Source organism: Myotis brandtii, unplaced genomic scaffold (genome assembly GCF_000412655.1).
Source record: "Myotis brandtii unplaced genomic scaffold, ASM41265v1 scaffold842, whole genome shotgun sequence".
Lineage (NCBI taxonomy): Eukaryota > Metazoa > Chordata > Mammalia > Chiroptera > Vespertilionidae > Myotis > Myotis brandtii.
The window spans coordinates 397,301-410,581 of NW_005371421.1; the positions used below are offsets into that span (position 1 = coordinate 397,301).

Below are 13,281 nucleotides of genomic sequence, written 5' to 3' on the forward strand. Positions count from 1 at the left end.
AACCAGGCCTGCAGGGGAGGACAGTTGGGGGTGACCAGGCTGGCAGGGAAGGGTAGTTGGGGGTGACCAGGCCTGCAGGGGAGGGCAGTTGATGGTGGGATCAGTCCAGCAGGGGAGGGCAGTTAGGGGCATTCGGGCCGGCAGGGGAGCAGTTAGGTGTCAATCAGGCTGGCAGGGGAGTGGTTTGGGGGTAATCAGGCTCAAGGCAGGCGAGTGGTTGGGAGCCAGCAGTCCTGGATTGTGAGAGGGATGTCCAACTGCTCGTTTAGGCCCGATCCCACCAGGCATACCTCGAGGGGTCCCAGATTGGAGAGGGTGCAGGCTGGGCTGAGGGACACCCCCCCCCCCCCCCCCGTGTATGAATTTCTTGCACCGGTCCTCTAGGCCTATATAATAAAGAGCTAATATGCTAATTAGACCGGAAGGCGGAACAACCTTCTGGAACGACCAGTGGGTGGAGGGCAGGGCCGAGGGGCCAGTCGGGGCTGCAAAGGCCTACTCTTGAACGAATTTTGTGCATCGGGCCTCTAGTTTCATAGAATTTATAATGCCATTGTTTGTGCCCCACCACCATTACCAACTAAAAAAGAAGAAACACTTCCAACTAAACAGGCAGTGTTAGAATATCTGTGGTTTGTGAGATGAATATTGATTTTATCTTTGTTAAAAGTCGGCATATTGCAGATAATTGATGAAATATTGTGAAATAGTGTGCTGTCCTCCCATACTATTTGCTTCTCATTTCTCCTAAAATACAGGCTTTCTGAAGACAGAGACTTTCAGTTTATTGCTGATTCCCCAGTCCCCAGAAAGTGCCTGGTGAACAGTAGGCACAATGAATAGATCCTGTATATGCATTTTTTAAAGATTTTTAAAAATTAATTTTTAGAGAGACAGAAAGGAGAGATAGAGACAGAAACATTGATGTGAAAGCGAAACAATGATCATCTGCTTTCTGCACACCCCTTACTGGGGATTGATCCTACAGTCTTGGCCTGTGCCTTGATCAGGAATTGAACCAGCAACCTTTTGGTGCATGGGACGATGCTCAACCGAGCCACATTGGCCAGGGCCTGAATATGCAGTTTTTACAGATAAATTTTTTTTACCAAGGAGACAATGAGACCTTGGTTCTAGTCTTCTTGAAAGATTTTAATCAAGAGACAAGGTGCAGCCCTGCCGGCATAGCTTAGTGGTTGATCATGGACCCATAAATCAGGAGGTCACAGTTTGATTCCTGGTCAGGACATATACCTGGGTTGTGGCTTGATCCCCAGTAGGGGGTGTGCAGGAGGCAGCCGATCAATGATTCTCTCTCATCATTGATGCTTTTCTCGAATTCTCCCTCTCCCTCTCCCTTCCTCTCTTAAATAAATAAAAAATTAAAAAAAAAAAAAAGAAACAAAGTGTAACAAAACCAGCAAGAATTTATTGGCTGCAGCAAAAAGACATTTGGGACAGTGAAACAAGGAAGATGCAAATAGGAGAGCCTAGGTTGGGCAGCTTTGGTTCATTGGGAAGTCAGAGAAAAAGAGGGCCTTGAAGACAGGTTTAGGGGGTTATTAGCCCAGAACAAGCTGCCATTCCCATTGCTTCCCTGGTTGCAAGTCTTGTGGGGTTCTTTGGAGTTTAGGAGATATATGCCTGGAGGGGTAGAAGAGGAGGAAGGGAATGGGGTCCTTTGTGTCAAAGGTATTTATCTCTTGCTGGCAGGAATCCTAGGGAAGTTCTCAGTGAAGGGTCGCAATGAATACTCATAAACTTTCCAGGTGTGCTCTTTCAAGGTCCTGGTCTCCACTGATTGGTTGGAACCAGGGGGTCATTAGTCAGTGTAGCTAGTCCTGAGGCAACCATGGTATTACTTGTCTGGTTTTGCTGCTTTTCTGGGCCTGGAGCTGAAATACAACTGAAGCCTAGATGTTATTAGGAAGGAAAAGATCAGTGGGTCTAAAGCCATGATCATCAATATGAACGATCAAGGAGTTCAAACTGCATAACCAGGGATATGTTAGGAGGAAAGATTAGCCTGGGGATGAGGCCCATGTTTTCTCTGTTTTGCCCCTTGCCTGGTACCCAGGGCTTTCCACCCTGATGACCTTCTGTACTGGTCCATCATCCTTGCTCTGCTCATGTCTGTCTAACTGCCTATCAGTAAATGAAAATATACTGCTTTGTAGACTACTGTTTTTCACTTAGTATCTTGATTTTTTTTTCTGTGTCCTTGTATAGTTTAAAAATATAAGATATTTAATGGCTGTGTACTCCTATGACATGTATATAAAACTAGCTATTGTGTTCCGACGTTCTGGACTTTGGAGCAGCTATATATATATATAAAAAGCCCGTGGCCCTAATGCTTAACGGCCAAAGACTGGTGCAGGTGGGTGGGTGTGCGTGGGTGGGTGGGGCTGCGAGCGAGGCGGGGCAGCTAGTGGGTGGAGTTTCGTGATTTCATGCACTGGGCTTCTAGTATAGAAATAAAAGAGCCAGAGTGTGGGCTTGGCTTATTACCAGAAGAATTCAGTGTTTATTTCTGCCTTTTTAATTCCTAAGTATAAAATACTGATCTGTACAGAGAATAGTGCCTGGATCAGGGAATAAATCCCCAGTGCCTTAATAGGACTGAAGTAGTAGCTGCTTATTCTGTAAAGGCTTTCACATGGTAGAATAGAGGTTTCTGGTATACTTCCCCATCCATCCCAAAGTATCTGTTTACTTATGTGTAAAGTAAGAGAGTGGCACCAAATGATTTTTAAAGCTTTTGCCTTAGAAACAGAATCATAAATTCTTTCTTTTTTTAAAATCTGCACTAGAGGATATGCTTACTGAGAGGTGGGGGGGCGGGGTGGAGAGGAGAGAGGTGAGGCGGCTGGGGGTGGGGAGAGATAGAAAGAGAGAGAGAGAGAGAGAGAGGAGAGAGAGAGAGAGAGAAAGAGAAAGAAAGAGAAAACATTGATTGTTTTCCTCCCACATGCACCCCCACCAGAGATGAAACCTGCAACCCAGGTACGTGCCCTGACTAGGAATCCAACCCAGAACCTTTTTGGTGTATGGGATGACGCCCAACCAACTGAGCCATACCTGGCCAGGGCACTGACATAAATTCTTAATTTCTGATAATCGTCTTATGTTGCTGTACTTAAACTTGCTTTGTTTTATGATGAAAACTAGAGGCCCAGTGCACAAAATTCGTGCACTCAGGGGAGGTCCCTCAGCCCAGATTGTGAGAGGGCCAGGCTTAGGGACCCCACTGGTGCACAATCAGGGCCGGGGAGGGACCGCAGGAGGGCTCCAGGGTGTGTCCAGCCTGTCTTGCTCAGTTCTGGTCAGCCGGACCCCAGCAGCAAGCTAACCTACGGGTCAGATCGTCTGCCCCCTGGTGGTCAGGGCACGTCATAGTGACTGGTCGACTGTCTGCCCCCTGGTGGTCAGTGCACATCATAACGAGCAGTTGAGTGGCCTTAGCATATCATTAGCATATTACGCTTTGATTGGTTGAATGGCCGACTGGATGACCGGATACTTAGCATATTATATTAGGCTTTTATTATATAGGATTATTATGTGGAATCATGGCTTTCAGAGCATACATGCATTTCTACAAGCAATTTCATTTACCTCTTAAGTGAACAAAAATAAAATATATTAATATTAATTTTATTAGAACAGATTTTTAGTTCTTATGAAACATTTTCAAAATTTAAAATATGAAAAATAAAGAACTTTTAATGTTTTTTAGAAATCAATGAAAGGATTCTACTTTGCGAAGCTGTACTATGAAGCTAAAGAATACGATCTTGCTAAGAAGTAAGTACCAAACTAAACCTGCTTTCGTTTTCCAAAATCATGTTCTTCTTTGAAATGGGTAAAAAAGTGTTGCTGTTTTTTAGCAGTTCTTCCTAAGTATGTCCTGGAAATAAGGGATTCATCACTAAGACTGATCTTAAGGACTAGCCTAGATTCCTTGGAGATTGAGCCTGGAATGAGTATTTTCTGCATGCCTACCAAAGGCAAATTGTTTGCCTTAAAATACTTTTTCTAAAGATTGTCCTGGGTTAGAATAAAAGACAACTATGCTTGTATCTTAATTTCTTCCTGGTTACATATCTGGTACATTAATCAGCTGGAAAACAGCAGTGAATACAAAATTAAACTTTGATTTCTGGACAGGAGTATAGCTTGTATAAAAGATTTTTAATTTACTCAATAGGTCACACTGAGGCTTTGTCTCACACATAGTATGGCCAAGAAGGCTGTTGATCTGATTTGCTGATTTGCAGTTGTGGAAAGGAGGAAATGAAGAGGGAGGTAGATATTAAAGGCATATATGGGAAGATGGAAATGCTGATAAGGAAAGTAGAGCACTTTTATTTAATAGCATTGGGCTGTTAACCCTCCTTATTAATGTGACACTTTCTGCTTCATTGTTGCCCTTAGGATATTACTCACTGAATCTAGAAGATATTTCCTTTTTTTTAGTTGTTACTTGGTTTAAGAAATGAAAATGACCTGTATTTGATACTTACTATATTTAGTAATTTTTTCTCTGCTCTAGTTTAGCTGGATACACAGTACTGTTAGATATTGTTTTCTTGTTTTAAGATAAATACATTCTCTTAGTTGTTATTTGGGAAATTGTTGCTCTTTAGTATTCACATTATGATGACTTAAAATATTTACTCTCATCACTTTCTGATTTTTATGTAAACTCTTTAGTGTTTTTCCAAAATGTAATCAGGAAGAAAAAACAGTTCATGTATTCATTTATTATATGTGGGTAGCACTGGAAAAATCATTTGATAAATGTAGTATTTAGTGGTAATAGTATGTTGTCAGCTTTGTATGTGTGTTTGTGTTTAAGTATTATCCTTTTGTGTTTGAGTACTTTGAGTTATCTTCATATTCTAGTTTAAATAGTGGTAGTCAGTAATTATAATAATATAAATTAGTTGAGTGATTGCTTTGGTTTAAGGTATACCCTTCAGTTATTTAAATATAGCTGTAAATGTGATTATTTAAAGATTACTTTTTTTAATATTGTTTTTAAACAGATACATATCTACATATATTAATGTGCAAGAAAGGGATCCCAAAGCTCACAGGTTTCTTGGTCTTCTTTATGAAGTGGAGGAAAACATAGACAAAGCTGTCGAATGTTATAAGGTAAACTATAAGATTAAAATTTAGGCTTTGTACAGCCAAACACACGATGCCCAGCGTAATTTATATAATAAATAATTCAGATATTTATTATGGATGTCATGAAAACAAGGTATCACAGTACTATTAAGTGACACAGCTTAGCCCTAGCAGTTTTGCTCAGTGGATAGAGCGTCGGCCTGCAAACCAAAGGATCCTGGGTTTGATTCTGGTCAGAGGGCACGTATCTTGGTTGCAGGCTCCTCCCTGGCCTGGGTTCTGGTTGGGACTTGCGTACGAGGCAACCAATCGATGTGTTTCCCTCACATCGATGTTTCTCTGTGTCTTTCCCTCTCTCTTCCACTCTCCCTAAAAAGCAATGGAAAAATATCCTCAGGTGAGGATGAACAAAAGAAAACAAGTGGCACAGCATGGAACTGATTTTAAATTATTTGGCCCAAAGTACACTATAATTTGTAATTAAGAGGTTAGCACTTTGAAAAGAAGAATACCTATAAATTTTAAGCCTAATGTGGTCAGAAATGCTGTTCTTATATGTGTGGTTTTCTTTCTTTTTTTCCTTCTTCCTGACAGATCTAATAAAAACTTACTTTTTATTAATTTATCTTCAAAAATATTTCAGGACATTGAGTTTAATTGTAATAACTTTGAAATAGCATGTTATCATTTAGGAACAGAGTTTTTCATGTGTATATATGAGTATCTGTACTTTAGGAACCCTACTAATTTATTATTTATTTTCTGATATCAGCGTTCAGTGGAATTAAACCCAACACAAAAAGATCTTGTGTTGAAGATTGCAGAATTGCTTTGTAAAAATGATGTTACTGATGGAAGAGCAAAATACTGGGTTGAAAGAGCAGCTAAACTTTTCCCAGGAAGTCCTGCAATTTATAAACTAAAGGTAAAAAAAAGGAATAAAACATGATAAAAGCAGTTGGGAAAACTAAAGGAAGTCACAACTATTTCTAATATTTGGAGTTAAATGACTTTTCAATAGGAGACATTAAAATATTGTGTGTGTGGGTGGGGAGTTGATGGGTAATGGGTGAAGGTGGTCAAAAGGTATAAACTTCCAGTTATAAGATGGTTAAGTTCTGGGGATGTAATATGCAGCATGCATGGTGACTATTAACAATACTATGCTGTATATTTGAAAGTTGATAGAGTAGATCTTAAAAGTTACTATCATGAGAAAAACTAATTTGTAACTCTGTGAGGTGATATCTAAACTTACTGTGGAAATCATTTTCCAGTATGTATATGTCAAATTATTATGTTGTATATCTTAAACTAATACAATGTCATATGTCAATTACACCTCTAAAAAATAATGTCAAAAAAAATATTTTTCTTCAAAACTTTCTGAGCATATGCTGTCTTATTAGGCACTATTATGGTTTACAGATGGTATCTCACTCTTATTCAATTATTAACATTTTAGGGATTTACAGTTTTATAACTAGATGGTGGAGCTAATAATTAAATCAAGCTGTTCGATATAAAATTTTTACTTCATTTGGTAAAAATTATCCATAGGATGACAATTTAGGGTTATTACTATCTAAAAATGGAAAGGATTGTGTTATGGGATAGTGATGTTTTCAAGCAAAACTTCAATGACAGTTTCTCTATGATGTTACAGGTAATTACTAAAAATGATAGGAAGTTGTTGCTTATATATTAACCAATTCTGATTGTTATTCTTTACTGAATATAATATACTGGTTTGCAAAATAACTCTTGGATAAAGTCTTTTCAAATGTGCTAGCTAAATGGAATTTTAAGTGTATATTGTTTTTAAGACCCACCTACCTTCATTATACATGTTTCTGATAGAATTTTAACAACTTTTTATTAGGAAATAATTATAGGTTTTTCACCGGAAGTTGTAAGATTGCACAGAGAGGTCATGTGTATACTTCATCCAACTTTCCGTAGTGGTTACATCTTACGTAACTACAGTATAATGTAGACCTGGGAATTTGACATTGGTACAATGTCTATGTATAGTTCTTATTACATGTATAGATTCATGCCCAGCTGGTGTGGCTCAGTTGGTAGGTGTCGTCTCATGCACTAAGGTTGCCATTTCGATTCCTGGTCAGGGTACATGCCCGGGTTGTGGCTTGATTCTGGTAGGGGGCATGCAAGAGGCAGCCGATCAATGTTTCTCATCAGTGTCTCTTTATCTCTCTCTCTCTCCCTCCCCCTCCTCTCTTTCTAAAATCAATAAAAAATATTTAAAAAATCTATAAATTCATGTCATCACCACTGCAGTCATGATACAGGCTTATTAAGTTTTTTTCTCTCTGTGAGAAGCAGCTGGGTATAAAATATTAATCTAAAATGTTAGGTCTGCCCTGGCCGGTTTGGCTCAGTGGATAGAGCGTCGGCTTGCGGACTCAAGGGTCCCAGGTTCGATTCCGGTCAAGGGCATGTACCTTGGTTGCGGGCACATCCCCAGTGGGGAGTGTGCAGGAGGCGCTGATCTATGTTTCTAACTCTCTATCCCTCTCCCTTCCTCTCTGTATAAAATCAATAAAATATATTAAAAAAAAATAAATAAAATGTTAGGTCTAAGTGTGTAAATTTCTTTACCCTATTATCTTTGTGTTATGCCTCAAACACAATTCCCCTATTGGCCATGACAGTTCAGTCCATTTGGTGACAGTGACATTAAGGAGCATTTATAATGATAGGAGATTATTTTTCTTGCCTTGTATCAAAAGTTAGAGAGATGCTTCCGCAGGATCCCGGATTTGTTTAATAACTCTTTAAAGATGTTATTTAAAGCTAAACCTTTCTTACATGTAACTTTTTAGCAAAGGAATTCTGGTTTTTAAAGTTTAAGGCTTAAGGGAAATAGTTTTTTGGCATTTATTTAATGAATGAAAATATTGGTATGAGATCTTGAGTATGAGAGTAGAATTTTTGAAAAGCATTCATATTGGTGTTCATCTTTACTTACTTCTTTTTAAACATACACTTGAAATCTAGGGCTTTTTGCAGATATGGAAAGGCCAAGTGTAAGTTTATGGAAGTGATGGAGAAGAAGTAGAGCGATTGGTAAAGAGAGAGGGCAATGAAAAAAATAGCTCTTATAGAGAGCTTGGTCTTTGCTAGGTGAAGGGAGCAGAGAGAAGTAAGTATAAGTAGATATGGCAGAATGGAATTTACATCTGATGGCTTCAGTTTTCTCAGTGAAGAATGAATTGTGATCATAAGTTGAAAGTGAGGGTTGAAGGAAAGTGTGGGAAATTTGAGAAAGAGGAGGTGTATGAAGTTATATTTTTAAGGAATGGAGAAAGTGAGTCTATTAAAGGTACAGTAGGATTTGTTCTAGGCATTACCAGTTTGAGATTTCCTAAATTTCCAAATGCCCTTAGTGGCACAGCTGTTATTGTAGAGATACAGAGAACACAGATGATAGGCTTCTTCTAAGGAAAGACATGGAATTAATTGAGAGGATGTGTAAGCAAGTAGTAATTATGGATATTGGGATTATGGCATTTTAACTTAACAAAGGACTGTGTGTGTGTGTATGTTTTATGGAAAACTAAGACTTGGTGATGTCACTGTATTGAATGGAGTTTTCATGTAATAGATGTAAATATATGTGGCAGTGAGGTTATGTGAGTTCCTAGTTAGGTGGAAGAGTAAGAGGAGTGTGGTGATCTGATTGGTATGACCAAAATACGTATTTTGAAGACCTTTGTCAATGTCAAATGGATGGCTGAGGCTGGAGTTGTAGAACCAGTGGGGATGAGGTAATTAAAGAACTGAGTAGCCAGGCAGTTATATACCTTGTACATCTTTCAGTTGATAATGACAGTAATTGATAATAACCAATGACAGTAAAGGATGAAGGGAGAGTTTTCTATTCCAGTTGCTAATGAGGAGGAATAGATGGAGTAGCTGGATAGCATGTCCTTTAGAGAGCAGGGTTCTAAACAGGTATGAGGAGATAATTATTTGGAAGTGACATTGGGTATGAATAGGTCACAAACCCCACTTCCTCTACTTGTATGTAGGTTAGCAGAGAAAAAGCTTCCATGGCAGAGAAATGATGGCGGCTGTCTCATGTTATACACCATTCAATTAAGACCAGAGAGTGAAGACACTGAGAAGATAGTGAACAGTAGGAGCTCCAGTGTAGGAGCATAGTGGGCAAGGGACTGAGTCAGATTTAGGGAGATCCAGAGCAGTTTGAGAATAAGGACCTGGTATGAGGATTGATGGGAGGCCTAGGCTCTGATAATGACTGGGATGGGTGTACAAGGATGGGTAGTAGTCCTGGTAGTCTCTGAGGTGAAATGGACAACTATATAATTGCAGATGTTTACACATAACTTTTTTGAGGTTTAGCTTCAACTCTGAAGGGGCTAATAAAGTATGTAGGATAGTATTTCTGGTTTCAATTTACTGAAGCTAGACACGGTAGAATGGTGCTCACAGGAGCCATGATGTGTTTAAAATTACACAGGAGTTTTTCTAAATTAATGATTTTTTATTTTAAATTAGGAACAGCTTTTAGATTGTAAAGGTGAAGATGGATGGAATAAACTTTTTGACTTGATTCAGTCAGAACTTTATGCAAGACCTGATGATGTCTATGTGAACATTCGACTAGTAGAGCTGTATCGCTCAAATAAAAGATTGAAGGATGCTGTGGCCCACTGCCACGAGGCAGAGAGAAACGTAGCTTTGCGTTCAAGTTTAGAATGGAATTTGTGTGTTGTACAAACCCTTAAGGTAGGTAAACATTGCTGGGTCTCTACACTTCTATATAGATAATTACTTTAAGTAGTGCTCCCCAAGATATAAATTTCTTTTATTTATGTACAGCACCTGTGAAATGAAATATTTATTAGGATGTTCTCAATTTGTAATTGATAGTTTGGAAAGATAAAATTGACATATTTATGTGTGTGTGTGTGTGTGTGTGTGTATGTACTTATATAGCTATATGTTGTTTTTATAGGCTGATGTAAAAATGTGGTTTTACAAATAGGAAAGGGCAAAGGAATTTGTAGGCATAAACGGATAAGTTTTATAACAGTTGATAAGTTTTATAACCTATTGTTCTTTCTACAAAATAGGAATATCTGGAATCTTTACAGTGTTTGGATTCTGATAAAAGTAACTGGCAAGCAACCAATAAAGACTTACTTCTGGCCTATGCTAATCTTATGCTTCTTACGCTCTCCACTAGAGACATACAAGAAAGCAGAGATTTATTGGAAAGGTATGTTATGTGGACTTCAGTGTAAATTACAAATTTTCTTTTTGTAGTAATTCAGTTCATTGGTCTAAACATCTTTACTGCATTTTTATAGTGTACCCATGAGTAATATTTAATACAATGAACCACTTGGAAGGAATTCTTCTTGTGTGGGGATATTATAATTGGTTTTATACGACTTTTTATTTTTAGAGAACATAAAATTGTTCAGGCTTGATTAAATTATTTTTATAGTTAATATTCAATTTTGACATGCTTAATATAGAATCAAGCCTGAAAATGACTGTTCTAACTATTCCATATTTTATTTCCAAAAATGATATAATCTTGAGAAAAAGAAATCGAAGAATATACTTCATTTGTCAGATGTTCTAGTATAAACAGTTAGCATGAGTAGTATTTCAGAAAACAATAATTTAGCTTAGAAACAAGATAATGAAAATATAATACATGATTTTTCTGTTTTCCTAAATTTTGATTTTTGAGGACCAGTGTCTCTTTTGTTAAAATAAATGCCATTGAACAAAAACAGCACTTGGATTTGCATAACGATGTTAGTTGAGTGTAGGGTTTAACTAGGGTTTGTGGGCCAAATATGGCTATCTGATTTTGTACTTAATGTTTCATTGGAATAAATCCATGCCTCTGAGGACCATTTGATTTAGAAGCACTGATTAGTACATAGATTACAAATAATAGTGAGAAATACAATTTATTTAACTCTGTAGTTATATGGTAAGAAGAGCAATTACGATATTGACAACCGAAATATCTTATCTGTTACTTATAATTTGAAAAAGGCATACCTAATTTTAGAACTTCCAAGTTTGAATTAAATAATGAAACCATATTATTGAGAAGAAACTAGAAAATTTAGTTTCCCAGTTTTATTCTGGTATATTATGAAACATCCTATATAATAAAAGGCTAATATGCAAATTGATCAAACAGCAAAATGACCAGTCGCTATGACGCACACTGACCACCAGGGGGCAGACGCTCAACGCAGGAGCTGCCCCCTCGTGGTCAGTGCACTCCCACTGGGGGAGTGCTGCTCAGCCAGAAGCTGGGATCATGGCTGGTGAGCGCAGTGGCGATGGCGGGAGCCTCTCCAGCCTCCACAGCAGTTGGACATCCCCTGAAGGCTCCTGGACTGTGAGAGAGCGCAGGCTGGGCTGAGGGATACCCCCCACCCGCGGGTGCATGGATTTTGTGCACCAGGCCTCTAGTATACCATAATCAGTAATCTTATTATTTGATCTATATCTTTTCTATGAATGGAGGGCTTGAACTAAGTTTTGTAATAGGTCATTCTAGAGGTTTAGCTTGAAGTATAGGGCATATGTGGAATAAAAATAAGTACTAGGTGATTCATAATTTATAAAATAGAGAAGAATGGATTGTTAGGAGTTTGAATATGGAAGATAAGCTTGAAATAAATTTATTTTGAGTTAAATATCGAAGCCATGATTCACAGTGCAACAAATTTTAGATCTGTTTAATATTTTAATATTACAGTTTTGATGGTGCTCTTCAGTCTGTGAAATCTTGTGTGGGTGGAAATGATGAACTCTCAGCTATTTTCTTAGAAATAAAAGGACATTTCTACATGCATGCTGGTTCTCTGCTTTTGAAGATGGGTCAGCATAGTGATGTGCAGTGGAGAGCTCTCTCTGAGCTGGCTGCATTGTGCTATCTCATAGCATTTCAGGTAAGCCTTATTCAGTTTTGGGTGCAGTTTCACTGAGACTGTCAGAGTGTTAACCATTATTTTTAGATGATGAGATGCTGGCTCTTATCCTTTCCCCAGTCATTTTTTTTAGTTTTAGTGTTTTTTTTTTAGTGAGTTTGCATTAATTCTGAAATGAAAAGAAATAAGCAGTATGCAAAAAAAAAAAATGCATTGAGCTCAGTTTATAAAAATTGTTAGCTTTAGAGAGTGACCTTTGCTTGAGGGAAAGCAGAGGGTTCACTGTAGAGTTACTATTAGAGCAGGCCCCTCCTTGTAGTTCATATTATATAGATCTTTGAACACTCTATATTTGTCCCACTGTGTTAAGTGCTACTCTTTACTTTGCAGAAGGATTTATGTTCTTAAGGAATATATTTATAGTGAAAATAAATGAAGTTAAAGAAGTTTGCTAATTTACACAAGCACTAAAAGGTTCTTAATATTTTTATAGATTCTCAAGTAGCTGACAGTTTTTTTATTTTTAATGTAAGCTGAAATCTGTTAAAGTTTTTAATATATTTTTTGTAAAGTTAACACACAGTCAACTATTTTAAACTTTGATGTTTTTAAATAGTAAAAACTAAATTCTCCTCTTAACCCATTCACTCAAGTCTCCTTTCCTAGAAGACAACCAGTGTTAACAGTTTGGTGGGTATTCAGAATTTCTCCTGTATATGTAAGCATATACCCTTTCTCTACTTTTAAAAAACTGTTTTGCGTCAGTGGAGATGTGCTTTATTTACTGTTGAAAACCTTACTGTTTTTCCATTGTTCCATTTCAGCACATAGACATTTACCTTACTCTCTCTTTTTATCTACCACATGTTTCCATTGAATGGATATGTAATGGAAGCTTCTTACATACTTGAATTTTACATTATCATTTGTTGTAAAGCATAATTATCAAGGGAAGTGTGGACTGGCATAGGGCTCCTTATGGAATCATGTTAGGCTAACTTTAATGGTAAGGTTTTCAGACTCTTGATCAAAGGAGGGCTGTGGTTCCAGTAAGCATACCTGAAACCTTTTATTAAGATGAGGAGATTTTGCCCTATCCAGTTTGACACAGTGCATAGAGTGTAGGCCTGTGGATCGAAGGGTCCCGGGTTCAATTCCTGTCAAGGGCATGTACCATAGGAGCAGG

The 13,281-nt window shown here is 37.9% G+C and overlaps 1 protein-coding gene across 4 annotated transcripts in view; it reads left to right on the forward strand.

Annotated features, from left to right (window-relative positions):
* Positions 1–13,281, forward strand: part of RANBP2 (RAN binding protein 2) — a 99,413-nt gene that overhangs the window by 25,607 nt on the left and 60,525 nt on the right. For all 4 annotated transcript variants that reach the window (XM_005884659.2, XM_014532095.1, XM_014532097.1 and 1 more), the window contains 6 exons: positions 3,740–3,807; positions 5,052–5,163; positions 5,912–6,064; positions 9,685–9,915; positions 10,263–10,408; positions 11,924–12,116. In XM_005884659.2, the coding sequence (XP_005884721.1) occupies positions 3,740–3,807; positions 5,052–5,163; positions 5,912–6,064; positions 9,685–9,915; positions 10,263–10,408; positions 11,924–12,116 (903 nt within the window). The remainder of the gene's footprint in view (positions 1–3,739; positions 3,808–5,051; positions 5,164–5,911; positions 6,065–9,684; positions 9,916–10,262; positions 10,409–11,923; positions 12,117–13,281) is intronic.